Source organism: Eleutherodactylus coqui, chromosome 3 (assembly GCF_035609145.1).
Source record: "Eleutherodactylus coqui strain aEleCoq1 chromosome 3, aEleCoq1.hap1, whole genome shotgun sequence".
NCBI classification, from domain to species: domain Eukaryota; kingdom Metazoa; phylum Chordata; class Amphibia; order Anura; family Eleutherodactylidae; genus Eleutherodactylus; species Eleutherodactylus coqui.
In genome coordinates, this window is record NC_089839.1 from 107,557,089 (window position 1) to 107,584,928 (window position 27,840).

At 40.3% G+C, this 27,840-nt stretch overlaps 1 protein-coding gene across 2 annotated transcripts in view; it reads left to right on the top strand.

The window, feature by feature from the left end:
- The window catches only part of ADGB (androglobin), a 243,210-nt gene that overhangs the window by 62,146 nt on the left and 153,224 nt on the right, over positions 1-27,840 (top strand). For both annotated transcript variants that reach the window (XM_066595947.1, XM_066595948.1), the window contains exons 10-13: positions 3,884-3,978; positions 6,311-6,485; positions 15,617-15,704; positions 17,156-17,297. In XM_066595947.1, the coding sequence (XP_066452044.1) occupies positions 3,884-3,978; positions 6,311-6,485; positions 15,617-15,704; positions 17,156-17,297 (500 nt within the window). The remainder of the gene's footprint in view (positions 1-3,883; positions 3,979-6,310; positions 6,486-15,616; positions 15,705-17,155; positions 17,298-27,840) is intronic.

Here is a 27,840-nt window from a genome sequence, read left to right on the forward strand (position 1 = left end):
AGGGGAGATCTTTCTCTCCCTCTCTCCCGCCCGCTCTCCCCTGCTCCCCGCTGCGACTCACCTGTCAGCTGCAGCGGCACCCGAATCTTCAGGGACGAGCACAGCGATACTCGGATAAAGCAAATTACTCGAGCGAGTAGTGCTTTTCCGAGTACGCTCGCTCATCTCTATTTATTACATTTCAACTAATGAACAATCGTTTTAGTTGAAATCATCCATCTCCATTAACTTTATTTAGCCCTTCTATTCATAAAGCAAAAAGGAGGTAGCCCATGCATTGTACAGAAATAGTGTTCCCATGCTGCCATGACACATACTGACAGTTCTTTCCCTTGGCCACAGTGGAGATGCCCTCTCTGTAAAATTTATGGGAGATCTTTACATTATACAGATAATGGTGGAAGGAAGGGGGACTACCGTGGTTCCCCCAAAATAAGACCTACCCCTAAAATAACCCTACCCTTGTTTTCAGCTATTTTTGGGGAGGCTTAAAATATAAGCGCTACCCCAAAAATAAGCCTTAGCTAGACTACATAAAAAAAAAGAATACACTACCCAGCAGCTGCGGTCTGGGTCACTCCCACTGCTCTCCAAAGTTCCGTAGCTCCGCCATGTGTCGTGCACTCCTTGGCTAATGCCAGAACATCACTTGCTGGTCGTAGGATTCATAAATCCAACCTCCAGGAAGCAATGGCTCTGATTGTTTCAGCGAGTGCTGCTCTCAGCCAATCATTGCAGCGCTCACTGAACCACCGCGACAACTGTGATTGGCTAAGAGTAGCGCTCGCTGAACCAATCTGAGCCATTGCTTCATGGGGGCAGGATTTATGAATCCTGTGACCAGAAAGTGATGTTCTGTCGGCGGTCGAGGAGTACAGGATGTGCGGCAGAGGTACAGAACCCTGGAGACTAGCGGAAGGGACCCAGACCGTGGCTGCTACGTAAGTAAAATAAGCCATTCCCCGAAAATAAGACCTTATTTTGGTCTTATTTTGGGGAAAACACGCTATATAGAGACCCAAGCAGTGTTACATACAGTAGTGATCTGTTCAGTTGGTGACATAAGGAGGGATTTAAACATAACACAAACAGTATTTATCAAAGATGACGTTTTTGAAGTGGTAAGAACTTATTGTTGGAGTTATTAGTAATTTAAGTTGAAGGCTTTTGCAACATCCATTGACTCCAGGATTTTGGAGCCGCAATTTTTCTGACTGGATTGCAGGTTGAAGAATAAATGTATTAGTTTGAGAGCAGAATATTCCCCCGATATGAATCAAGTTTCATCTAACTGGATACTATGAAGTATAACTCTGTTTCCTCTAGATGTCAGTATCTTAACCAAAATGTTTATATCTACCTGAAACAGAGATATCACCCTGTAAGACTTGCAATAATTGGGATCCTTAGCAGGCTGCAATATTACTTATACCAGAGTTTTGATCTTAAATTTGAGGTGATTTTCGTCTCTATAAGCCTCAGTATATAACTGCAGGGGAAGCAGGGCCAGACATGAGGTGTACGTTTTATATAATTTGGCACAGAGGCAATCTAATACAGGGGATTTGGAATTTTGTAGAGAGGAAATAGCATTTTAACCTCCTCTATTGTTATTAATTCACATAAAATTTCTTAGCTAACCATAGATAGTTGTAGTGAAACAGTACGTATATTCCTGGTCCCCTCCATAAGTGTCATGCATGTTATGTTTCGTGTAGATGCACTGTGCAAACTGTCTAGTCTTTCGTTATGTGCATTGCAAACCTACAGCAAATGAGGGGTTAATGTTTGCATGAGACTGTGAAATGCCTGCAAATGTATCGATTTATGTCCTGTCATGTGGTATGTGAGAGATTATAAGTATGAGTGATTGGGGTGTGATAGTGAGTCTTCTGTTCTTCAGAGAGAGAGAGAGACAGAGAGAGTGCCAGCTACATGGGGGTACCTTCAACCCTCATGTGGTGAAGAATGGAAGAAAAAGAGAGGTTTTCTGAGTACCCCAATGCCAGGAGCCAACAGTGAGTGAGGACAGAAGTAAGAAAGAGAGATTAAGAGTGAGCGAGAAGAGATGACCAAGACCACCATGCAGAGGTACTGTTCTGTGACTGTCTGTGGAGTGACCGAAGTCATCCTACGGGAAGCTCCATAGTCACCTTTTCCACTTAGCTCTTAGAGAGGTTCAGATGTTCAGTTACTTTTTCTCCTTGTATTGTGGATCTTTACTCAGTGTGCTTAATAAAAGGCAGACGGTTGAGAAAATGTATCCATTTATAGCTCATAAGGCTGTAGTATGTGATGAATGAACAAAATAAAACTCCTTAGGAGACAGGTCTCATGTCCCCGAGACCCCCCTATTAACTAGTAGATAGCCAGTCGGAAGTATACTCTTTAATTGGTCCAAAAACAGGTAGATACAGGAAGGTAAACCAAGGAATTGAATGGAAGGCAATGGAAGTGTATGGGACATGTTTCAGGGGGAAGAAGACCCCTTTCCTCACTAAAAAGCAGGAGTGGTACAATAGTTTGGGTGTTATTAGTTTCATTAGATTGTGTTTACTATAATTGTGACCTATATAACAATGATACCATATTTGATTAGTATTCAGTGCTAAAACCCAGATTATTGCAAAGGGTTCACTTACTTTTTCTTTCACCTTATAAGCAAGGTTTGAAGACACAGCTTTACTGGTGATTCCAATGCATTTTGTCCACACTTGCAGAAGAAGACGAGGAGTTATCAGAAGCCCTTTGCGAACTACTTTTGTCATGATTGTAGTAAATTTGTTTTAAGGAAATGCATTTAAGGAGCCTTCATCACTTTTGTTAAAGGTCTTGTATTTTAAACTAAATTGCCTAACCAACCAAGATGTAGTGAGTTCACGTTAGCCATGAGCCTTCAACCGCTACCCTAATTCTTGAATAGTCAGTCTTTCCTTGTAATATAGCAAACAAAACGTAATTAAAAAAATGACATTTAAAAAGAAGGTTGCTGTTAGCTGTACTCCATCACTTCCTGAAGTCATTACCTATGACATGCTTCTGTCAATTGACTTCCATGCATTTCAACTGTCATAAATCACACATGTGCCTCTGTACAGATAATGCAAGAAGGAAGTGTGTGCCTTCAATATGGCTGCCTCTAGGGAGGCCTTTCGAAATGCATGGCTACAGCATTAAAAAAACTGAACAAACACTCTCTTTTTTATTAGACCTCACTAATCAATATTAAAATTAAATACATGAGAAATTCCATTTATGTGCTTTTTAAGTTTATTGATCCCTTACAAAAGGGTCTAATAATATGAGCTGCGGTCTCATATAATAAAGATTTACACTACTTGTCTATTACTTCCTAATTTTACGCACCTTAAACTAGGTGACCTTAAGAGATTATAACTTTCTAAGCTTGCCTGTTTTTTTTTCTCATTTTATATTGGCTTTGACCTAATTATATCTTTTGTACTCAACCCGTCAATTAAAATAGAACATATAGAAAAAGCCTAAGGGATTTTATTTATTAGCACAGCTTAACATGAAGCTTGTACCAGCTTTATTTTTATATGGCTCTCCTTAGAGAATTTATCTACAAAAATGCAATTATCTTTTTCACACATTCCTAAATTACATTGGCCTTGCTTGCTATGTCAAGGGGACATGCAAGTTATCAGTCTCCAGACACTAAAGGGGTTCTTATTTGCATCATAAAATGTAGCACTCATTACACCGAGAACTTCAGTTGACTTCTTATATTTAGAACTTTACTTTGGCCACTTTTTCCAGTATGGTGTTTCTTTTTTGCATGACTATACTTGAAACAAGCAATATTTGTCAGAGCCTTAATTAAGCTTTCAAGCAGAATAAAATTCTGTGCATGTTTCTGCAGTCACATCTGTAACCTTGGTGCCCCAGATGGTTGTGTATGCAAGCTACTTACCACTCCATTTGAGTGAGCAGAAGATTTCCATACTCGGGCAGATGGTAAGAACATTTAACTGCATTCAGCCATTATTAAAATGAATATTTAGAGTCTCGTGAATTCTATCTTTATTTACCAAACAGTATGATCTGTCCATAAGAATGTCAGGTCCCTCTTTATTTTCAAGTATGCTATAACGAAACATTTCCAGCTATTGCTCCCCATAGTAATTAGTAGTGGGAAATCAGGAGCAGTATTTAGAGAGGCAAAGGTATCAAGTGCCCTCATTTTCGTTGCAAATTCTGGTATTCTTGGACTTTTGTCTCTCATAAAGTATGTGCCTAGTAAACCATACCCTCCTGTCTACCATCTGCCGGGGCAGTAGGCTATTTTACTTTTAGTGCTCCAATGATTTTTAGCTGTCGGCTTCTGCTCCATTCCTAAATATGAATTTCTTGCACATGACCCAGGCCTTTGGTTTCTTATAGCCTGTCTTTCAGCTTTGAACCTGCAAGTGCCCTATAGTTTGTTATTCAGTGGACATAGACTGATTCTTACTTTAATGCATTCAGAATCAATAAAATAATATACTTTATTTATAAATAGCAGCTTCACTTGATTGATCTGCTCTCTCGTATTCCAGTACATCATTGATTTTGTAGTCAACCTTGTTGCTCCCCATTATTTTTTTTTATAAAAGATGTTTCAGTCCTCAATCAACACCTGTTTTTTTAATATTAAGAAGCCATTCCTAGGACTGCTTATTATCATATATCCTTCAGCATATGTAATATGCTATTGATAGTACTTCACCAGCTAATCTGATATTGAAAGAATTCCTTTTAATCCCTTTTCTCTGTGCAGAAATTGAATGCATCATCCTTTTGTCACTGATTCCTTTGATTACTACATAATAAAGTACGAAAACAGTTTTATGTTCATTTTATACTGCAAATATTGATAATTCTTTCAGTGAGAGAAACAAAATAATCTTGCAAATATGATACTTTTTAAGGGCTCAGTCAGACTAGTGTTTTTTTTTTTGCACACCTATGTCTGCAAAAAAAAGCACCGTGCGGACGTGCAAAATACGCCTAACCGTAGCTCCGTGCCCATTGTTTTCAATGGGGCCAGTGCTACTGCCACCGTTTTCATTGAAAGCACTGGGATTCAGGCAACCCCCACAGTGATTTTCAGGGCAGTGTTTGAAATATAAGCCTTTCCTGGAAAATCATCCTCAGCTGCTGTAAAAAATTTTAAAAATATATACATCACCTCTCCGCCGCTGACAGGGCTGCGGTGCATCTTCTCCCTGGCTGCCAACACTGCTCTGAAGCACTTTCTGCTTTAAAAATCCCCACCTCCTGAAAGTGCTGTGTCTGATTCATTGATTGAATGACAGCTGAGTGCTACCTGTGATTTGCTGAGCGCTCCGCCAATCAGACAGCATTTTCAGGGGGACCTTCCCGGCACACGGATGTCCTATCTTTTGCAGGAGCGAATGTTTTGCGCCTGTAAAAGATAGACATGTGTACACACCATAGGGAACCAATGGTTCTATCAGACAGGCTTTTTTTGCGCACATAGGCGCACGCAAAAAAAGCTTGTCTGACTTCGCCCTAATGGGCAACAAAATGGAATGACGTTAACAGCAAGCTTTCAAGACTACAGTACTTATTTTCATTAGGCATGGTATAGCAATATATGAGGAGGCACATACACACAGAAATATATATGTGTATGTATGTTTACACACACACACACACACACATATATATATATATATATATATATATATATATATATATATATATTTATTGAGGTGCTTCAGTTTACAGGATGGCCCATGGAGGGCATGAAATCAGGCATTTTGTGTGCTAAATTAGCTGGAACAGCTGGAGGGGTGTGGTTGGAGCAGATAAAACCTCCAGATACTCCTGCAAGGGGCAGAGGAAAACAGACAGCTCAGGAGAGCTGAAAAGGCTGCAAGTCTGAGCTCTGGTGCGGACCAGTAAAGGCACTGAGTCTAACCAGGAGGACGCCCCTAAAATTACAACCTGGTGGGGTACAGATAATGATCAACTTTGTTGATGTTATGGCATTGTGATGTCAGCGAAACAGTCTGAAACTGAAATAAAAGGCTGGTGAAGCCAGATATTTTCTAAAGATACAGTCTCTTGATGTGTTGCCACCCTTCTTGTGGAGAAATATGGCAGTCCAGAAGTGAGTAACCCCCAAGTTAACACCATATATACATGTGTGTATACATACACAACAGAGCAGAAACACAGCATGAGTAATTGACATTCCTAAAATTAGCTTGGAGACATACTGCAAATATATATGATGTTAAGTACAAAGAAAGGAAATTAACCTATATATTTCTATTCTAAGGCAGACTCCTCGGAAAAGCTGAGGCACTATGGATTATCTCACATTCACAACCACCCAGTACTCGTGTCTAGAACTAGATCATGTCCTTTAGTTGCTCCACCAAAACTACCACCTGTGCCACGATGGAAACTCATAAGACCGAAAAAAGAATTTAATGTCACAGATGAAGCCAAAGGTAAAATTATGTAGATGTACTGTATATTTCCAAAATCCTTCTCTAAAGAAAGCTCAGGCCTGCTCCTGTAGAGAAAATACAGTATTATGTGGTGCTCTTTCCTAGTGTCTCTTCTTTAGTAGGCCTGAGCAGAGTACCCCCCACCCCATTATGCCTTTTATGGGGTATATGGTTGTTATTTTCAAATACCCCAATAATGAGGGTTAAGGTTTTGCAGGAATAAGAGTAGAAATACAGCAAGTATAGCATATATTATGTAATATTTCAGCGTTTTTAGAGGATATTTAACTTCACATAAACCCCTTACTGAACAAAGTAATTTGTGCCTCAATGCCTATTCCACAGTTTACAGATTTAGCATATGCTTATTAAAATGACATTATAGGGGAGATTTATCAAAAATGTTGCAAAGGTATAGTGGAGCAGTTGTTCACAGCAACTAGTCAGGATGTAGCTTGCAGATGCTAAAACATGAGACTTGGAATCTGATTGGTTGCTATGGACAACTGCTCTGCTTTTTTGCACCATTTTGATTAATCTTCTCCATAACTGCTTTGCATGCCATTGCAATTTTTACTTTATTTTTGCTCAGGTCATTCAGGACTTTTATGTAGTAGATTACATAATTATATTACTTTTACTAAAAGCAGACATGTGTACTTAAAGGGGTCTTCCCTTGACTTAAAATTGCTTTACAACTGCTCTATACTCTCAGGTTGTTGCTGACCAGGACATGTGACTTCTGCTGCCAATCACTGGCTAGGGAAGGTAACTGCTGTGGCCAGTGATTGGCTGCAACAGTCACAGGTAGTGGTCAGCAACAAGGAAGGACAGAGTGGTTATGAAGCAGTTTTAAGTAGCGAGAAACCCCCTTTAAAATGTACCACTGGTTATACAATCAGCATGTAACAATATCAGGTGGGAATGGTCTCCAATCTGTATCCCTTTAATTGAAGTATTTTCTCTAAGGACTTGCACTAATGGTTCCAGGGACAGTACAAAGATCAGCGACAAAGGGCAACCCTGCCTGGTGTCATTTATAATTTTGAAATCATCTGATAAAGCACCATTTGTAAATACTCACGACCAAGGGTTTGAATACAAAGCGGATATGGCATTGAGAAAAGGCCACCAAAGCTCATATTATCTCACACTGCGAAAGCATACGACCAATTTAAATCAAATGCCTTTTCAGCACCCAGAGCAAGGAAAACAGCAGAAATTTTTGTGGATTCGATATAATTAAGAAATAAATACAAAATTTAGGACCCTTCTAGTGTTATCCAATGCTTGTCGATTTTTCAAAAATCCAACTTGATCTTCTTTAATCACATACGCTAAAAAAGTTGCCAATCTGGAGGCCAGGATTTTTGCATAGTTTCTGATATCAGTGTTTAGTAATGATACAAGCCGAAAGTGGCTGCTTCCCTAGTTTAGGAAGGGTACTTATTAAGGCTTGTTGATTTTTTTTTTAGGAAACGAGCCCTCCGTAACCGCCAATTGAAATACCTTGCACAAATACGGGGATATTTTAAAAAGGTCTTATACTAGGCCTTATAGTAAGACCACCTGGGCCAGGTGATTTACCAACTGGTAGGGATTTGATATGTTGGAGCACTTCCACTACTGTAAATGGTGACTCAAGACCTGTGTTTCACTTGGGAACGTAAAGGAGTCATCCTTTAGATTATACAAGATCAAATAATAATCCCCAAAATTATTTGCTAGATCAATAGGTTTTGTAAGTTGTCCTTTGTTGTTTTGGCCAATTAAATATGAAATTCGTTATTTAAGATGTTCTGCTTTAAGACAAATGCTGATAATTTCCCAGATTTATTATTTGCTTTTCTGCGTGTTGAGTTGTCTGCTTACGTTTATTTTGCATTTTGAGAACCTTTATTGTATCAATTTTAGGCCTTTCTTTTTTCACATGGTGGCCTATTCTGCTAGGGTCAAGGAGATTGTGGCATGATCAGACCAGGTGATCGTTTCAATTGTTGAGAAAGTAGTAGAAAATTTCTATCTAATATAAACACATCGATCCTCAATAACTGTTATGAACAGTCAAGTGGAAGGAGTAATCCCTTTTAGAGCTGTTCTTCCTTCCACCATTTGACTTAAGGATTGAGCCTGATTGCACAAGTTGGAAGTAGTATCAAAGCTATCTGAGACTGCATTGAAACCACTGCAAATAAATAATTTGCCTTGTTTACATTTTGATAGAATACGTAGGATTTTATGTGTAAAACCTCTTAGTTTTTTTATAAGAAGCATAAATTGAAGCTAATTTATATACTGTATTGTTTGTAGAATAGACAAGTATAACATATCTGCCTTGTGGATTTATTTTCTTTTGAATAAACTAAACTGCTCCAGAGTTTTTTATCGCAATTCGAAAACATTTCGATTTAATAGCAAAGTGAGATTCAAAGATTGTGGGATATCTAGAATGTTTCATATGAAAGGCATCCTTTAGTCATATGTATACTAAAAATGACTGCGGATATCTTTTTAACATTATCCCACATAAATGCATGTTTTTATGGGTCATTGAGCCCCTTAACATTTAATGGTACCTTAATCAGCGTGTTTAAAAGTAAATAAAAAGAGCATATTTATGTAGAGACTTTTGCAGTAAAAGCTGTACATAGCTGTGATTATGGGAGCAGCCCGGCCATACCAGCCAATGGTTATACCTGGTATACGACAGGGAAAGAAGAAAGAAAGAGACAGAAAAACACAATAATAAAAATAAACAACCTTCTTAAACTTGCAAATGAGAAGAAACATGTAGCAGCTCTTCCAGACCTGAGTACCATTGGTGGGGGGAAAAGTTCTCCGGTGTTTCCAAAATTTGAATGTTTTTTAATGTCACACTAGCAGGACAGATTTGGAAATTAATGATGAAATTGTTTGCAAGAGTTCACTGGTAGGCAGTGACTGGATTGTCTAGGATCTTTAGTAGGCAAGGGGACACCTCAGGTCCATTGATGCAAGAGACCAATTCCTTCATCCAACTATTTAGCAACAAAAGTAGTGTCACTATGTGTTATCAGTGGACCCCACGGGGAATCCCCATTTTTACTTTATTTTATTGTCTCTATCGTTGTAGAGATAGGCAACATTTGTTGCCTTTGTGCCAAAGTTGCGGCAGATAAATCTGTGAATAGAGGCAGTGCTTGATAAGTCGCAGATAATGAGCCTGTTTTCCTGGCTGCCTCCAACAGATTTTCTTGAAAGAAATGAATATGACCCAAAACATCTCTTGGTCTGCAAGATGTTTAGGAGGGAACAGTCTGTGCACTTGATCTATAATAAGATACTGCAAGGGACACTCTGGTGACAGTAATTTCATGAAATTTTGCCAATAGTGCATTAGGTCAAAGATAGAGACTATTTCTAGGATCCCTTGGAACTTGTTATTGTTGCGGCATGACCTCTCCTCCAGGTATTTCGAAGTTCTGATTCCAAGTTTTAATGTGAGTCTATAAGATTATTATGCAATGATGCAAATTCTACCATTTTAGTCTCCACATAGATAATTCTATTCTCAGCCTCAGCAATAGCTGAGCTAAGGAATTGAATAAGTTGAGCAAAGATAGATTGAAAGGAAATTTGCAAGGCTTGCAACATCGCTTTCATGGAGTTATCCATAACTGATTTATCATTAACAGAAGAATCATCAAAAATACCCGAATGGTGGTTTATGTAGCTTTAGAAAATGTGTGGTCACTCACACCTGAACCATGTTGTTCTTCTTGAGAGTTCATTCTCTGTTTCTGTTTCCCTGAGCTTGCTGAGGGAGAAGAGGCCGCGTCCACCATGTTGGCTGAGAGATTATAATGATGACCAATTTGCTGTAAGGATAACCATTTGGTTTTTAGAGGGCTGACCTTTGGGTTTGCAAGCGAACTTGTGAAGTTTGGCTGCAGGTGCTCATTAACCAGTGGCTCAGAGTTGAATTTCATCTCAACTCCTTGAACTTTGTATGCTTGGGTGAGCATTCAAATACAGAGGAGCTTCTGCACGAGCTTCTGGCTATGCCATCTTGGTCTTGTGCTGGAGACAAGTATAAATTAATCAGCTTCTCTAGCTTGGCTGTTGATTGCTTCCCTCTCCACGGCATCCTGGATGACTGGCAGCACGTGAGGTCCATTCAGCTGTAGTTTTTAAGCTGTGGAGCCCTGGTGGTTCAGGAGCTCTGCAGTCAGGCAGCCATTCACTTTCGCAACCGGAACATTTGAAGTTCCTCATTCATTCATACATTTTCAGGAGGAATAATAGAGAAATGGCACAATGCAGTGAATGATGCTTCAGAATTGTTATTTTATGAAGAATGCAAGTATTCACTAAAACGCACATCAGGAGTGTTGAAAGGTCCTCTACGTATTTAGCGTATTATTTGTTAAATAAAAAACTATTATAGAAAGTTCAAGAATAGAGATGAGCGAACGTACTCATTTAGGGCGATTTCGCAATCGAGCATCGCTTTTTTCGAGTAACTGACTACTCGGGCGAAAAGATTCGGGGGGCGCCAGGGGTTGCAGAGGGGAGTGGGGGGGGGGAGAGATAGAGAGACCTCGCCCCTGTTCCCCACTGCTACCCCCAGCTCCACCATGCCGCCCCCCCGGCCCCCCGAATCTTTTCGCCCGAGTAGTCAGTTACTCGGAAAAAGTGATGCTCGATTGCGAAATCGCCCTAAATGAGTACGTTCATTTCTATTCAAGAATATAAAATAGAAAAAAAACACAGGACATTTATAATCAAATTATACACATAATAAAAATACCATTGAAGAGTGAGATATGTAAGGCGTTATATGCCTCTATTTTTTTTTTTAAACAGAAACTTTTGGTTAATGCTGTTTGTCAAAGGTAAAAGTACTTGAAAGCCAAAATGTTTTATTCCTAAATAGTACATCTATTTACACTGGTTCCCATCACAGGCTTAATAATTACTGATTTTAGAAGACTAGCCATTAATTTTGATCAAATTATTACCAGAATAAATGGATAGTACATTTTCCCTGCCAGTGAATTTTCAGCAGATATTGACTGTGAGGCCATTAATATATTTCTTTATTGTGACTCAAAACCCATCATTGATCATAATAAAAGACTACAAAGGGGGACAATTTTATCTGCACAATATCCATTTATCATTTTCTACTGGGTGCATCAAGGAAATTTATTTATTCTTTCTTTAGCATCAGTACATTTTAAACTAGCACACAAAATATGTTCTGCAAAAATAAATCAGTTTTGTGACCTAAAACAACTTTCCGCTGTCTACATTAAGGTTATTTCAGCAATCAACTAAAATATCTATCTTTTGGGAATGAAAGCTATAGTGCTTTTTCTTAGAATTTGACAAATAATAAGTTAATGGCTGTATTTAGCTTCTGTCTACAAAATGTTTTCTGTAAGTCCCTACGTGGGTTAGAATTATCTGAAGATGAAAATCCTACAAAAACACTGCTAAAGACCTGAGTGGACATCAATCCATAGTTAGACAAATTAGGTAAATGTGGAGAAAATTCAGGACAGTTGCTATGCTCTTTAGAAGTGAAAGCGTGCATCCTGTTAAGAGCACTCAAAGAGCACAACTGGAAATTCTGAAAAAAGAAAGAAAGAACCCAAGGGTAACAGTAAGTGACCTACAGAAGTTCTACAAGCTTCAAAATCTATGAACATGGGTCCACTGTTAGAAAAAAACTCAAAAATGATGTTTTTCCGGAAGAACAATAGAAAAGAAGCAGTTGCTGTTCAAAAAAAATCCACAATACTTCTGGGAAAATGTATGGACAGATGAAAAGTGGAACTTTTTAGCACAAATCCCAATGCTGTGTAAAGGAAAAAGAACACTGCACACCAATACGAAAGTCTCATTCCAGCTGTAAACCATGGGGGAGGGGAGCATCATGGCTTGGAATCATTCAGGAAATAATGAATTCTAAATTGGGCCAAAACATTTTACAAGCCTCAAGAATCAGAGCCATTGGGTCATGCAAATACAAATTATCCAAAGCGCACAAGTAAATCAAATAAAGAATGGTTAAAAATTAAGAAAAAGTGTCAGATATAAAAAAAAAAAGGGGGCTTACCTGATGTGGATGTCCGGAACCCGAACAAATGGGGCCAGACCTACACACCTGTAGTCCTAGCTCGACAGATGACCAGTTCTCCTTTGCCATCAAAGGCATCCACACCAAGAGAGCCGCAGAGGAAACCAATATACTCTCAGAGTTTTCAGAACATAGAAAGAAAATGTTTTTCAGATGTAAAAAAACTCTGCGCTCATAGGAATACTGATAAACCCAGATGGTCAATTGTCAAAAAAGAGTATCCTGAAGACACTTACTTTGAAGAAGAAAGGGTGTGGTGTACAGAATCCCCCTCCTAGTAGTAGTAACCACTATACTGGATGTATAGTCCATATATTTATTCTTGCAACAGACAAACTGGGATGACAGGCAACGGGTTTCGGCTGTATAAAAAGCCATTGCAACAGACAAATAGGGATGACAGGCAACGCCTTTTGGCTCTATGAAGAGCCCTTTTCAAACAAGTATTGCTTGATAAGGGCTCTTCATAGAGCCAAAACACGTTGCCTATCATCCCTGTTTGTCTGTTGCAAGAATAAATATATAGACTATACATCCAGCTTGTGTGGAGCTGAGTATTATATATGGGGGTAAAAGTTCTTTGGTCTATCCAAATGTTGTGTTTCATAAAGTCTCAACAACAAGACAGATTTAAAGTCAGCGATGAACTTGTTTACGAGACCTTATGGTGTGCCATTCCTTCAGGAACTAATGACTGATTTGTCCAAGAACTCTAGTAGAAGCAAGGATACGTCTATATTCCATTGTTGCATGGGAGCGATTCTATATTCTAATGGTTTGTAGAGTTTGGGCATTGTTTTTTTAATCGCAGTGTCTGTAACTGATATACCATTAACAGTAGTGTTGTCAAAAATATCTGTGAAAGCGGGTGATTTAGGAGAGGTTTGGTCACTCATTCCGCATCAGAATGTCTCTATAGGGAGCTCATATTTTGCCTTTGTTTCACTGGGCTGACTGAGGGAGACTTAGCCGCATCTGCCATCTGGTTACATAGTGGATCATGATGACCAGCTTTCGCCAGATTTTCCTTTGGGCTTGCAAACAGATTTGCGAAGTTTAGCTGAAAGTTCTCGATAGTCAATAGCTCAGAACTGCATTTTCAACTTGACCCCACAGATTTTGCACACTCAGAAGAGTGCTCGGCAGGTTCCGACACAGGAAAGCTTCCATATGAGCGTCCAGTCGCACCATCGTGGTCTTGCATCGGGGACTGAGAAAAGTAGAAGTTGATCAGCTTTTCCAGTTTTACTGATGATCACTTCCCTCTCTGCCTAGCTATCCTGGATAGCTGGGCAGCAGATGAGGTCCGCTAAGCTGTGGAATTGACGTGGTATTGATGCTTAAAAGTCGCTTTAAAGCCCTGATGATTCAGGAGCTCCACAGTCAGGCAGCAATTTACTTCAGCAGCCAAGCCACGCAGCCCTGGTTTTTCCAATTTTAACAGGACTGATTTATGTACACGTATATCAATTTCAGAGTTGGTCTCCTAAAAATTACTGCTTTTCCCATAAAATACAGTCTCAGGCCTCGGTCAGACGGGCGATTTTTTGCGCGATTTGCGCATGCGATCGGCGATTTTATAAAACCATTGCTTTGCAATGGTATCGTACACATGGGCGCTTGTTATGCGCTTGTCCGATAAATTATAGGACAAGAAATCGCAGATCACGGCTATCTGTGGTCTGCGATTCCTTGTGTTCTCTATATGCGCTCAATGGGGCCGGCGGCAGCAGCGCCGACCCCATTGAGAACATATACTACACAAATCATTCTCCTCTTCCACAGCTGTAACAGCTGTGGCAGAGAAGAATGATGTTTGCCCATTGAATTCAATGGAGCCGGCAATACAGCCAGTCGTCTGACCGAGGCCTCATACAACTACAAAAAAAAAAAAGTTATGACTGGTTGAACATAGCAGAGGAAACACTTTTACTTGTACTTAAGCTAAGATTAGCTGCATAATTAAGGGGTTAATATGCTCTTAAGAAAAAGCAGTATGCGACAATTAAGTGAAGTGTCATTTTCAGGAGGTTTTTACTATATTAATGTGACTGTTTGTTAATTTAAGAAAAGCCTTAAAATTATTACTTCTCTACACAAACTATAAGAAGTTACGCTTTTCCAGGATTGAGTAACAGCTGAAAGTGTGGATAGATTTAGAAAAGAATTATAGACATTCCTTGAGTAACTCAATTGTACAGCTTGATTGGTATTAAAGGGGTTGTCTGGTTGTAAACTACTGATACCCTTTTTTAGGATAGGCAAAAGTAGAGCGGCAGGGGTCAGCTGCTTTGGAGTCCTGTAGGTCAGCTGTTGCTGGGTTACTGCGCTCATGCATTGAGCTGATTTCTGTATGAAGCAGACAGATCTGTTCTCACTGCAAAACCCTAAGCTAAACCCTTTAAAATAATCTTCTTCTTTCTCTTCCTCTTCTTCCTGCGCTCCCTTTTTTTCTTTATTTTTTGTTACTCTTTTTCTTTTTTCTTCTTCATTAACTTTACTTTAAAATCAGCTCAAATGTACATAGATATACTCCTAAGTTACCTAAGAGTTTTGTACAGGGCTTTTATGGCCCTTAGACAGTGTTATATACCAGTTTTAGGAGTATAGATGAACTTCCAGATCAATTTGAACTAAAATGGACCAACCAAAGCTTTTGACCAAATTTGGTGAACTGGTCAAACCAAACTTTTTCCAAAGTCCTCGTATTATCTCCGTTGTTTTTTTTTACTCACTCTCTGTAGACTCCTGTTATATCTATATGGTAACCTGGCAGTGGTACTTTACATTTCCATTCTGAATATTCTCGGGGAAGAAGTCATTTATGGCTTATGAGAGACATCCATTACTTTGTTTTGTTTAACATTTAATAAATTCCAAAGTAATGTATTACAGTATAAACCTTTATGAGCCTTTTTACATTACCTTATATTGTATATTCTTCATTTTACTGTAAAACAATTTTAAATGTTACAATTCAGTATTTGCAAAATATTTTGAATCACAGAAATTGTTGGGAAGAAAGCTCATCAGTTTGTGGAGATCACACCATTTCTTAACTTTCGATTGAATCCACTCTCTGTACCATCTGAAGGGTAAGTACAATAAAGTAAAACTTATCTTACAGCCACATTGTCAAAGCATTAGCTGTGTTGGCATTTTATCTCTGCTTTTGTTTCTACATGTTATTACATAATGTTCAATAAGTATGAATGTTTCTCCATGCCCTACTGCCACAACCATTAAAGGGATTTTCCAGCCCCCACAATAGCAGAATTTAAAAATAAGATCAAGTGGTTACTGCCCTGGGAAAGAGGAGTATACATTAAACATAACATGGAGCACCAATATAACAAGATTTGGATGAAGTGGATGTTAACATTTGAACTGAAGAGAATTTAAGAGAAAATGCAATTAGGAGTGGACACAGATAACCTTGTTGCAGAAGCTAGTAGTTTGACAACATCAATGACAGTAGCGGACAGATGTAAAATGTCACTTTGAGACACAACTGAGTTGGGGATGATTTTATTGTTGGTTATTATATAAGATATTTGGCAACTTTATTATATCTCAACAAGTGTGGAAAAAACTGAAGGGAGTACTATGGAAGGAAGGAAGAAGAGCAACGTACCCACTATAAGGAATTCTTGTAATTGGTCATTGAGGCCAGTTGTGCAGAGAAGGAGGACTCCATAATTTCTGAACTTACTAGCAAATGATACATCATATACATTGTGGTGGGACGTTGTGAGAGAGACGGTGGAGGGGGTCATAGAGTTGGTTAAGTTGTTAAAAAATTGAAAACTTTAATAAAGAGCACTTAATTTAAAAAAAGGGTGTTTTCCAGGCAGCACCAGTTTTCTATGGCAGGCTACATCGGGGTCGAAGCATAATTGCGGGAGCAGCTCTTATTGAAATCAGTGAGAGCTTCGCCTACAATTAAAAGTGGCGGCAGGGTTCAGGGCAGCAGTTTCTGCTCTGATCGAAGTGTAGCCCAGCACTGACAGCCAGCGCTGCCTAAAAAACCCCTTTAAGCTAACTGTAAATTTAATTATAAACCTCAATTTAATTACCAGCCAAGAAATTATATTATTTTATTGGTGTATTGCTATTAGATTTATATTTAAGAAATGTCATCTTCAGTATATTTTTAGGTGAAATTTGTCTTTAGGTGTCCCCCCAAAATACATACTACATTATCAAATTAAACTTGATTGAGAAACTGAATTACCAAATTTAGTTCACACCATAAAAATAGGTATAGCTTAGGCCCCATTCACATCTGGGTTGCGGCCTCAGGTGATTTGCATTGTTTCTCTCAGTCCCTGGAGTCGAACAATGTGAATACCGGAACCACCATAGCCAAACAAACCTATAATGAGGTCCGTCCAGCTGCCAACTGACATTTTCCTGGATGAAATAGCACTGCATGCTGCTCTATTCTATCTGGGATTTTCACCCAGATCTGTGCCCGGCTATATATCCAACATGATAAATGCCTGTAAACACGCATGAACTTTTTTTGTTGTATTTTATGCTCTAGACAAATTGTAAGTACTATTTTAAGAAGAAGCTCTGTTGTAAAATCTGGCCTAGCATCTGTTGATGAGGCTGAAGAGACCGACCTGAAAAGTAATACAGACATCATGGAAAATTTGGGATTAAATGCTGAAAATGAAACCGAGGTAATAAGTTTCTGAAAAATAAATATGAATTTATAAGCAAAACACATTAAATATTCTGATTACATTATGTTAATATGTATTATACAGTTTATGCCCCCAGGAAAGGTAATAATCACAGTTATATGGGGTTATAAAGAGGGTCATTGTTTTTTCTTTTCAGCGGAATCAGTGCCACCCTTGTCCATAGGCCAAGTCTGGCATTGCGGCTCATTTAATTGAATAGAGCTGAGGTGTAGCCTGTGACCAAGTGTGTCAATGTTAAAGGGGTTGTCTCGCGAAAACAAGTGGGGTTATACACTTCTGTATGGCCATATTAATGCACTTTGTAATATACATCGTGCATTAAATATGAGCCATACAGAAGTTATTCACTTACCTGCTCCGTTGCTGGCGTCCCCGTCTCCATGGCTCCGTCTAATTTCGGTGTCTTCTTGCTTTTTTAGACGCGCTTGCGCAGATGGGTCTTCTCCCTTCGGCTCGGCTCGGCAGCAGCGGCGTTTTGGCTCCGCCCCTTGTACGCATCATCGCGTAGCTCCGTCCCCGTCACATGTGCCGATTCCAGCCAATCAGGAGGCTGGAATCGGCACATGTGACGGGGCGGAGCTACGCGATGACGCGTACAAGGGGCGGAGCCAAAACGCCGCTGCCGCCGAGCCGAAGGGAGAAGACCCATCTGCGCAAGCGCGTCTAAAAAAGCAAGAAGACACCGAAATTAGACGGCACCATGGAGACGGGGACGCCAGCAACGGAGCAGGTAAGTGAATAACTTCTGTATGGCTCATATTTAATGCACGATGTATATTACAAAGTGCATTAATATGGCCATACAGAAGTGCTTAACCCCACTTGCTTTCGCGAGACAACCCCTTTAATGAAAAAAAGTTTACATTTTTTTTCTAATCCCAAACTACTTTAAAATGTAACTGCTTATTAGTGCCTCTTGCTCCATCAACTACACTAATAATGTTCCAGATTTGGACAGTATGTGTCTATATCTGATGCCCTTTTTATCCAGTTTCGAATACTATTTACTATAATGTTGTATATTGGTTATTACCTTATTTCTTTCTTTATTTGTCTGGTTGATGTACTCTTAAATGCATCTTACTTTCTTACTCTCTCTTTAAGGCTATATTTACATGGGCGAGAGCGATATTTGGGCGAGAAACTTGTCCTGATATCGTGCTTGCCAAGTTACGATTTTCACCGAAGGTGATGCATTTTTGCTTAAAATTCACATCCCCCCCCACTCCATGCCGCTTCTCTTTCCCCCCACTCCATGCCGCTTCTTTCTCCTCCCCTCTCCATGCCGCTTCTCCCCCCCTCTCCATGCTGCTTCTCTAGTGTGTGGGTATATCTGTATGTATCTGTGTCTGTGCACCTGTCACTTCTTTTATAGCAGCGTTCCAGCCAGCACGGACATTCATAGTTTTCCTAGAGAGAGACGTCATGAGACTATGAACGTCGCTTTGCAATGCTTGAATCTGCATAACGGCCCTGCTGGCTGAAGCACTGCTATACTTAACATGGGGAACTTTGACGAAGCCAAACAGGTCACTGAATGTACCCGCCTCAAATTTTTGTATTTTATGGCTATGGTCAGCATCTAAGGAATTGAATAAGACCAAAATCATCCTCCTAAGGTGAGGCAAACTTGTCAAAGTGTGGTGCAAGAAAAAGCATGTAGGCTTATTTAGATAAGATATGGAAATATTTCAGTTAGGAATCCGCTGGCAGTCGACGATCGCTTCCTCTTTCTGCCACGTCCAGGTACCAGTCAGTATTCCCATAACTCTTTTAATATGTTTCAACTTGCCGGGGGATGGCATTGTCTCTCCCCAAGAGAGCACCCAGAAGGAGTGCTATTCGCAATCACTGTTTTACAGACTTGGTAAAAAGTCATACATTGATTTGAAGGAATGCTGCTATCCAATAGGTGACACTGCAGAGGTATTGTTTCATTTTCCTTATCTGCAGGTCTGAAAGAGAAATAACACACAGGCTTGAGACCCCTAACACCAATTTAGAGATCGTAAAACTGTCACATTCCTTACCAGGGGACTAATTGCATATTTACTTTTCAGCTCATCTTGTCTGGTATTGTTTTAAGTGCAAATTAGTCTCTCTATGTCTGTGCCTTTTTGTGTGTGAACATTTGTATATATGAGGTATATATGTCCCATCCAGATCTGTTTCATTATGCCTGAGGAAGAATCCTGAGAGTTCCAAAAGCTTGCAACAACATCATGTATTTTTGTTAAAGGCCCTTTTAGACACAATGATTCTCGCTCAAAAATCGCTCAAAGCAATCTTTTGAGCGCTAATCTTTGTGTCTAACTGCACTGACATTGTGCAGTTTTCGTTAAGCTGTCGCTGATATCAGGAATTCACAGCAGGATACAGCTGATACTATTGTTTCAGCTGTCCAGCTGTGCTCTGCATACCCCGTTTAGAGCACTGCACTGTATAACAGCCGGGAGCTCCAAGCGGGGGAACAGCTAGATGCAGAAGACAAACGGCCCTGCTTGTCTTCTGCATCCCCCGCTCGGAGCGCAAGGTGATCGCTCAACATTTGAGTGATCACCTTGCGCTGTAAAAAAGCACACAACGGTTATCCCTCAAAAATCGCTCAAAAGATTTTTTGAGTGATAATCGTTGTGTCTAAACCAGGCTTAAGCTGTAAAAAGGTATCATAGCTACAAAATTACTTGGTTTCTCTTACTGAGAACAATCACAAGATGAGAAATAAAATAGAGAATTAAATAAACAATACTAGAATAGAGTTTTAACCCCTTTGAACTTAGGTCGCTGTCACACGGACATAAGTGCATTAACATGTGTTTTGTGCAATGGGCATTGTATATTTGCATGTGCATGTATGTGTTTTACTGTACTTTTTGCGCACAAAAAATACATGCAACCGTGCTCCCATTCATTGAATTAGTGTAATTAATTCAATATGTGCACTTTCCCTGTACAAATGTGCAGGAAAATAGAGCATGCTGCATTTTTTTTGTGTGACCGAAATGTACATGCAAAATATGTGCCTGTGCACGAACCCATTGAAATAAATGGGCTCTATTCGCTGCGTATTGCGTGCAAAAAATGCTGTGCAAATACGTTTGTGTGACACAGGCCTTAAGGTGTCAATATCTATGTAGAAAAGAAACAAAAAGTAATTTCAGATGAAAACATGATAATAGCTGCCTCTGGAGTAGATGGAGGATACACATGGTGAGGTGTATGTGGGGTGTCTTTTAGTCATCAAACATGTGTTATTGGGAAACGGTTGTCTCCATGTTTCTGGAGAACCTAACCATCTATTGGGGGGGGGAGGGCAAAAAGAGAAATACGGTGGTAGTCAGTATAGCTAGCGACCTGGGTCTAAGCAATGGGAAGGGGGGGGTCCAGCAGGGGATGGGGTTAGTACAGTTAGAACTGACAGATCAGCCAATAGTACCATTAGCAACAAAACAAATAAATTGTATGACCACGAATGCAAGAAGTCTGATCGGCAAAATGGGTGAGCTTGAAGCTCATGGCCAATGAAAACTATAATATAGTCGGAATAACGGGAACAGGGCTTGATGAAAAGTGTGATTAGGCAGTGAATCTACAGGGTTACAACCTCTTCAGAAGAGACTGTGGAAACCAGAAAGCGGGAGGGGTATGTCTGTACGTTAAATTGTACTTAATGCCGAGACTATGGTCTATAGACCACCAAAAGCAACAGAAGAAACTGAAACCTTACTACTCAGGCAGATAGAAGAGGTGTCAAACCACAATGAAGTAATTATCATGGGGGACTTTAATTATTCAGATATAATATGGGAAAACGAAACCTACAAATCTCAAAAATAAAAGAACTTCAAATAAAAGGAAAGCAATGTGGCTCGACAAGATGGTAAGAGAGGCAATAAACGAAAAAAAGAAAACGTTCAAACTACTGAAGCAAGAAGGCAGCGAAGAAGCGTGAAAATCGTACAGGCAAAAAAACAAAATATGCAAAGATAAGATCAAAATTGCTAAGGAGGAGGCAGAAAGACTGATCACCGAAGAGAGCAAAAACAACCTGAAACTATTCTTCAACTATATTAACAGCAAAAGGATTTGCACCGAGAGCACTGGCCCTTTAAAAATAATGCAGGAGAAATCATTGAAGATAATGGAGGGAAGGCAAACCTATTAAATAGTTTCTTTTCAAACGTATTCCCAAAACGAAAAGAAAATGCCACACGAGATGCAGGGGAATAAAATGAACCTCACATGAAATATCTCATACCTAACGCAGGGGGAGGTGCGGAATCGGTTAAAGAAGATTAAAATCGATAAATCGCCACGCCCAGATTGAATACACCCAAGGGTACTAAGGGAACTAAGTGATATGATAGCTAGGCCGCTATATCTAATATTTGTGGATACTATCAAGACCGGGGTTGTACCATTGGATTGGCGCATTGCCAATGTGGTTTCAATTTACAAAAAGGGGACCAAACGTTAGCCTGGTAACTATAGGCCGGTAAGTCTCACTTCAGTAACGGGAAAAATATTCAAGGGGTTTCTGAGAGATGCCATCCTAGAATACCTCAAGGAGAACAAAGGAATAACTCCTCACCAGCATGGATTCATGAAGGGTCGATCATGTCAGACCAATCTGATCAGCTTCTACGATGAACTAAGCTCTAGGCTGGACCTGGGAGAGTCTATTGATCTCGTATATCTGGACTTCTCTAAAGCATTTGACACCATGCCGCATAATAGGCTGATATATAAAATGAGACAGCTCGGATTGGGTGAAAATGTGTGTATCTGGGTAAAGAATTGGCTCAGAGATAGAAAGCAGAGGGTGGTAATAAATGGTTCATACTCTGATTGGGCCACCGTCACTAGTGGAGTGCCACAGGGTTCAGTATTGGGCCCCATTCTGTTCAATATATTTATCAACGACCTGATAGAAGGACTGCACAGTAAAATATCAATATTTGCAGATGACACACAATTATACAATATAATCAATGCAACGGAGGACAAGGTACGGCTACAAACGGACCTAGATAAGCTGACGGCTTACGCAGAAAAATGGCAAATGAAGTTCAATGTTGAAAAATGTAAGGTTATGCACATGGGCAGGAGAAATGGATGTCACCAATATACACTAAATGGGGTACTGCTAGGGAAAAAGTGATATAGAAAAAGACCTGGGGGTACTAGTGGATTGTAGACTAAACTGGAGTAACCAATGCCAGTCAGCTGCTGCAAAAGCTAATAAAGTCTTGGGGTGCATTAAAAGAGGTATAGGGGCGAGGGACGAGAACATTATCCTCCCACTATATAAGGCACTTGTCAGGCCTCACATTGAATACTGCGCACAGTTCTGGTCACCGGTGCTCAGGAAAGATGTTACAGTACTGGAGGGGGATCAAAAAAGAGCATCTAAACTAATACATAGAATGAAGGGACTGGAATACCCAGAGAGGCTATCCAAATTGGGATTATTTACACTGGAAAAAAAGACGGCTAAGGGGTGATCAAATAACTATGTATAAATACATGAGGGGACAATTCAAGGATCTCTCCCATAATCTTTTTATACTCAGGACTGCGCTGGTAACGAGAGGGCATCTGCTACGTCTAGAAGAAAGCAGGTTTCATCGCCAACACAGAAAAGGGTTCTTTACTGTAAGAGCAGTGAGACTGTGGAACTCTCTGCTTGAGAATGTGGTGATGGCAAAATTCATAAAGGAGTTTAAAAGGGGACTTGATATCTTTCTGGAGGGGAAGGATATTACAGGATATAAATCTTAGGTTAATTGTTAATCCGGATATACAGGCAGGTAGGAACTATTAGGGGTTGATCCAGTGACTAGTCTGATATCCATTAGGGAGTCGGGAAGGAATTTTTTTTCTCAAAGGGCTAATTGGCTCCTGCCCCTTGGGTTTTTTTGCCTTCCTCTGGATCAACAACATAGGAGGATAAACAGGCTGGACTAGATGGACATTGTCTTCATTCGGCCTTACATACTATGTTACTATGTGAGTGCTGCAAGCTGCATCTGCAGTACATTGAGTGGCACACTGAGTAGTCCGTCTGCCCATTATAAAGTTAGAACGCATGGACTACTTAGCACACCACTCAGTGCATTTAGCGGTGGTTGTCCGCAGTGACATGGAGCTTGTAGGTATAACACATAGCTGAACTCAACGGGTCACCAACTTTCAGCCTGTAAACTTAGCTTATAGGGCTCAAAGAAGGTGACAGATTTCCTTAAAATAGATGTGAGCCTGTCTAGATTAGCTGGTTATGGGAAAGCTGGATGGATGCCCTGTCTCTTAAGAGGGCTTGTGCACCCTATGGGAAGCAGTGGCATATGGCCAGGAATGCAAAGAGATGTAGTGTATGCTGCAGACGACAAAGGCAGAGGGCTGGGAGCTGTGGCCACTGATGGGAGGAGGGGAGTCAAATCAGTAGCCCCAATACATAGCAAATGTCTTGTTACTATGTTTATAAATTCATTTTTGAAGGGCAATATTAGGTTGACCAAATGTATTTAGTCATGCAGCGTAGAAGGAATAGACATAATCCGCGGTTTGGCCACCATTTTTCTAGCATGATAAAGGGTCTCATTTCCATTAACTCTCTCAGTGGGGTAGGGGAATACTGTATTTTTTGGACTATAAGACACCCCCATGTTTAGACAACAGAAAACAAAAAACTATATGTTTCATACTAATTTAAATGTCTTTTGGGGTTCTAACAAAGTTGAGGGGCTACCGTCGTTAACTTTGAAATGATAGTATAGAAAAGGGGGTTAACAGTCAACAGTCAGCTTCTATTAAACCTAGTGTATTCATTCAAACAATGGAGCAAGCACATAGGTACACATTATACACATACACAGCTCTACAACATATACACATAGCTCTGCAGCATACACAATGCTGTTACATACGCACACAGCTTTGCAGGATGCACATACACAAACAGACAGTTGTGCTTGCGCACACACAAAAAAAGCTCTGCTACATACATGCACTCACACAGCCAGCTAATGCAGCTCTGCTGCATGCATACACATCTGCCGCTGGCATGTTAAACACTGATTTCATTACCACGAAATCCCCACATACAAGTGCACTTATACACGACCGCCTTTCTGCTACCTGCGCACATGGTGATAACATCGTCTACAGTCCTGCTGCTTCTGCAAGACCTTTGATATTTGCTGTTGCCTGTCCGCTTCTGTATAGAACAGGACCTGTAACCCAGGGGAGATATGTCAGTGTTACCTGCTGGACGGACTGCTTCTGGTCGGGCAGACACGGTATGTATGGCACTGCCGATCACTAAGGCAGCGGTGAGGAGTCTCTGGATCTATCCGACCCCCAGCCTCTGGACGATAAGGCGCAGGCGCTTTTGAAAACTGCGTCTTATACTCAGAAAAATATGGTATATCAGGAACTTGAGGTACCTTTTAAAGACATTTACAGATCAAAGAAATTATAAGCTATTTGGAATACAAAGCATCCAGTCAAGGCAAATAATATGCAAGATTCCACTAATATATGCCACTTGTTACATCTTAGGTGTAATTTCTCCAGACAACCATCTCTCAAACCAAAAATGTGCATAATTTTCACACTGGAACAGACACTAGAACCTTGAGCTGTCATTGAGTCAGACTTTCTTAACGTTACTTGCAAGATATTAGTTCCGTGTTTCCCTACATGAAGATGATATAATTTTTTACGTTTTTCAAATGCAAATATGTACTTTGAATCTTACTGCCTGATGGAATTAAAGATGACTCATGTGCCGTATCGAATTTGTGAGTCATATGTGGTGACACTTTGTTTTGTAAATGACAAGCTGCTCTTGCTACTTCATTGTGTCACATATTAATTAAACATGAGAGCTAAAGACGGTATCCCAAAATTGTTCTTTTCCTTTACATCACTGAAGGCTAGTTTCTTTAATAATTAATAAAAAAAAACAAGCCCAATCTTATGAGATACTAGCAGGCAAGCTGGAAGTCAAGATTTTTAGCTTGCTATTGAGTTTCATTAAATTGCTGAACTGATGTAGAATCTACAGTTAATTATGAATACATAATTCACAATTCTTGTTTCCAAATATAAATTGTAAAATGCCCAGTAACTATGTTAAATGTATTGTTTTCTGAGAACAAGTACTGGCAAGGCATAAATACTGCAAAAACTACATATTTTTGTAATTATGGCCGCTGGTCATGGCCAGTGGCATTCCATAACTTGGCCAGCTACTGGGCATGGCCAAGATATGTTCCCCATGTTGTCTGTTGCAGACTGCATCTCCTGTCAGTTTCTTGGTTCCCATAGAGTGTAAGTGTGCCCAGTCCGTGTACCCTGCTTTCCTGTCTCCTCCAATCCTGACAGTTTTTGGGTTATTTAGGGCTACCGCACCCATCAGCAGGTACCTGAGTTTGCAGTTTCTTCTGAGCAAAGGTGCTAGTTGTTTCCTATCAGATCTCCTAACTATGTATCTCTTTAACTATGTATAAATACATTAGAAGACATTACAAGGATCTCTCCAATGATCTGTTTATACCCAGGACTGCAACGGTAACAAGAGGGCATCCTCTTTGTCTAGAGGAAAGAAGGTTTCATCTCCAACACAGAAGGGGCTCTTTACCATAAGAGCGGTGAGACTGTGGAACTCTCCGCCTGAGGACGTGGTGATGGCAAAATTGATAGAGGAGTTTAAGAGGGGACTAGATGTCTTTCTAGAGAAGGGTTGTTGATCCGGGTATTTGAGTCAGATAGGAACTTTCAAACATTTATCCAGGGATTAGTCTGACTGCCATTATGGAGTTGGGAAGGAATATTTTCCCCCAAATGGGCTGGATTGGCTTTTTCCACATTGGTGATACATTCGTGTGGGCCCACATGAACGTGTCCCGATGGCACGGGTTGGAAACACAAGGAACTGTCATGGTTATACACCTCTCCCTATCTACTACTAGGTTTAGTGACACAGACCTACCTGAGCGGGGACATCGCCCCTATAAAGGGCGTCCCAGCGGTCTTCGGATCTGGGCCCTTGTTGCTCCTAGGAACCACGCACTCAGGATAGGATACATAGACATGCCACCACGACAGGGACAACTGGACAGAGTAAGCTGACACACAGAGCTGGAATCACACCATACAGCAGCCAAAATGCAAACGCTAGTAGCAGGTGTTAAGCTATGAATGCCAGATATTAGTTGACATTTTGATCAAAATATGGAAGCTAGCGGGCCACTTCACAGGTCATGGCTATACTGCTAGTCCCTATACTAACCAGGCGTTCAGCAACACCAACCTTTCTTGCAGCCACCACACATCGAACCTGGTCACATCACAAAGAGAGACAGAATGAGCATTGAACAGGACTGTCCTCACCTGATGTCTGGCCAACTGCACAGACACTGAACACATATACAGGTATGCAAGACTACAAACCCTAAAGAGAAGGGACACCAGCTACCTCTTACAGAGGGGATTGTGAATATATATGCAGCAGACCTGTGGGGATTGGCTGGCAGGAGGAACTTCACACCCAGCCAGCTCAAGTATCCCTTATCTGTGAAGGTGTGCTCCTGGAACCCTGTAGTACAACAGATCCCAGCAGCACAACCTGACAATTGGGTTTTTTTTTGCCTTCCTCTGGATCAACAAGTGGGGGGGAAACAGGCTGAACTAGATGGCCATTTGTCTTCTTTCAGCCTGACATACTATGTTACTATGTAGTAATAGACCCATGCTTGAACCCAGCTTTATGGATTTTCTTAATTCCTGATCCTGACTCATTTATCGACTATGCATTTCTCTGTCCACTGCTTGCCATGGCTTTTGGCCTGTTTCTCAACTACATAAGACATCCATCTGCTCTGACCATGTTCCTTGACCATGCAAGGTATCCACCAACCTAAACCTCGGCTTGTTCTTCAACTACTTTTTTCTCTACACCTTCTGATGCATTAGAGTTTTTCTTTATATTAAGACTGTTTCTGGGGAAGTAGTCTGGGGCATCCCACAGCGAAGAGTAAATCTTGACTAGTGGGATTAAAACTGGGAAACCCTAGGTGCATTCTCTAGACATGGCCCAAAGTCAAATTAGTTAAAGACCCAGTGAATCCATGTCCACTGTCATGACATGTGTCTTCAGTATCAGATGCTTCACCTTTTCACAATGAAATGTTATCACTTCCATTTTTATACAAGCCGTGAAAATACATCTTTTAAAAAAATGACATTATTTCACAAAATCATATCAAAAAGTAAGGAAACGCCATGTAAAGTTTTTTTATGTTACTACATACTTGGACATATTAATATTTGATCTTTTTTCAAGTAGTATATAAAGATAAAGGTAATTAATCGAGATGAGCGAGCATGCTCGTTCGAGCATTAGCCTGCTCGATGTACTCGTTACTCGAGCTGAGCACCACGCAGTTCTTGGGTGCTCGAAAAAATTTCACCCTCTCCTCCCTGCATGTTTTCAATGGAGCTGCGGCTGCTGCCA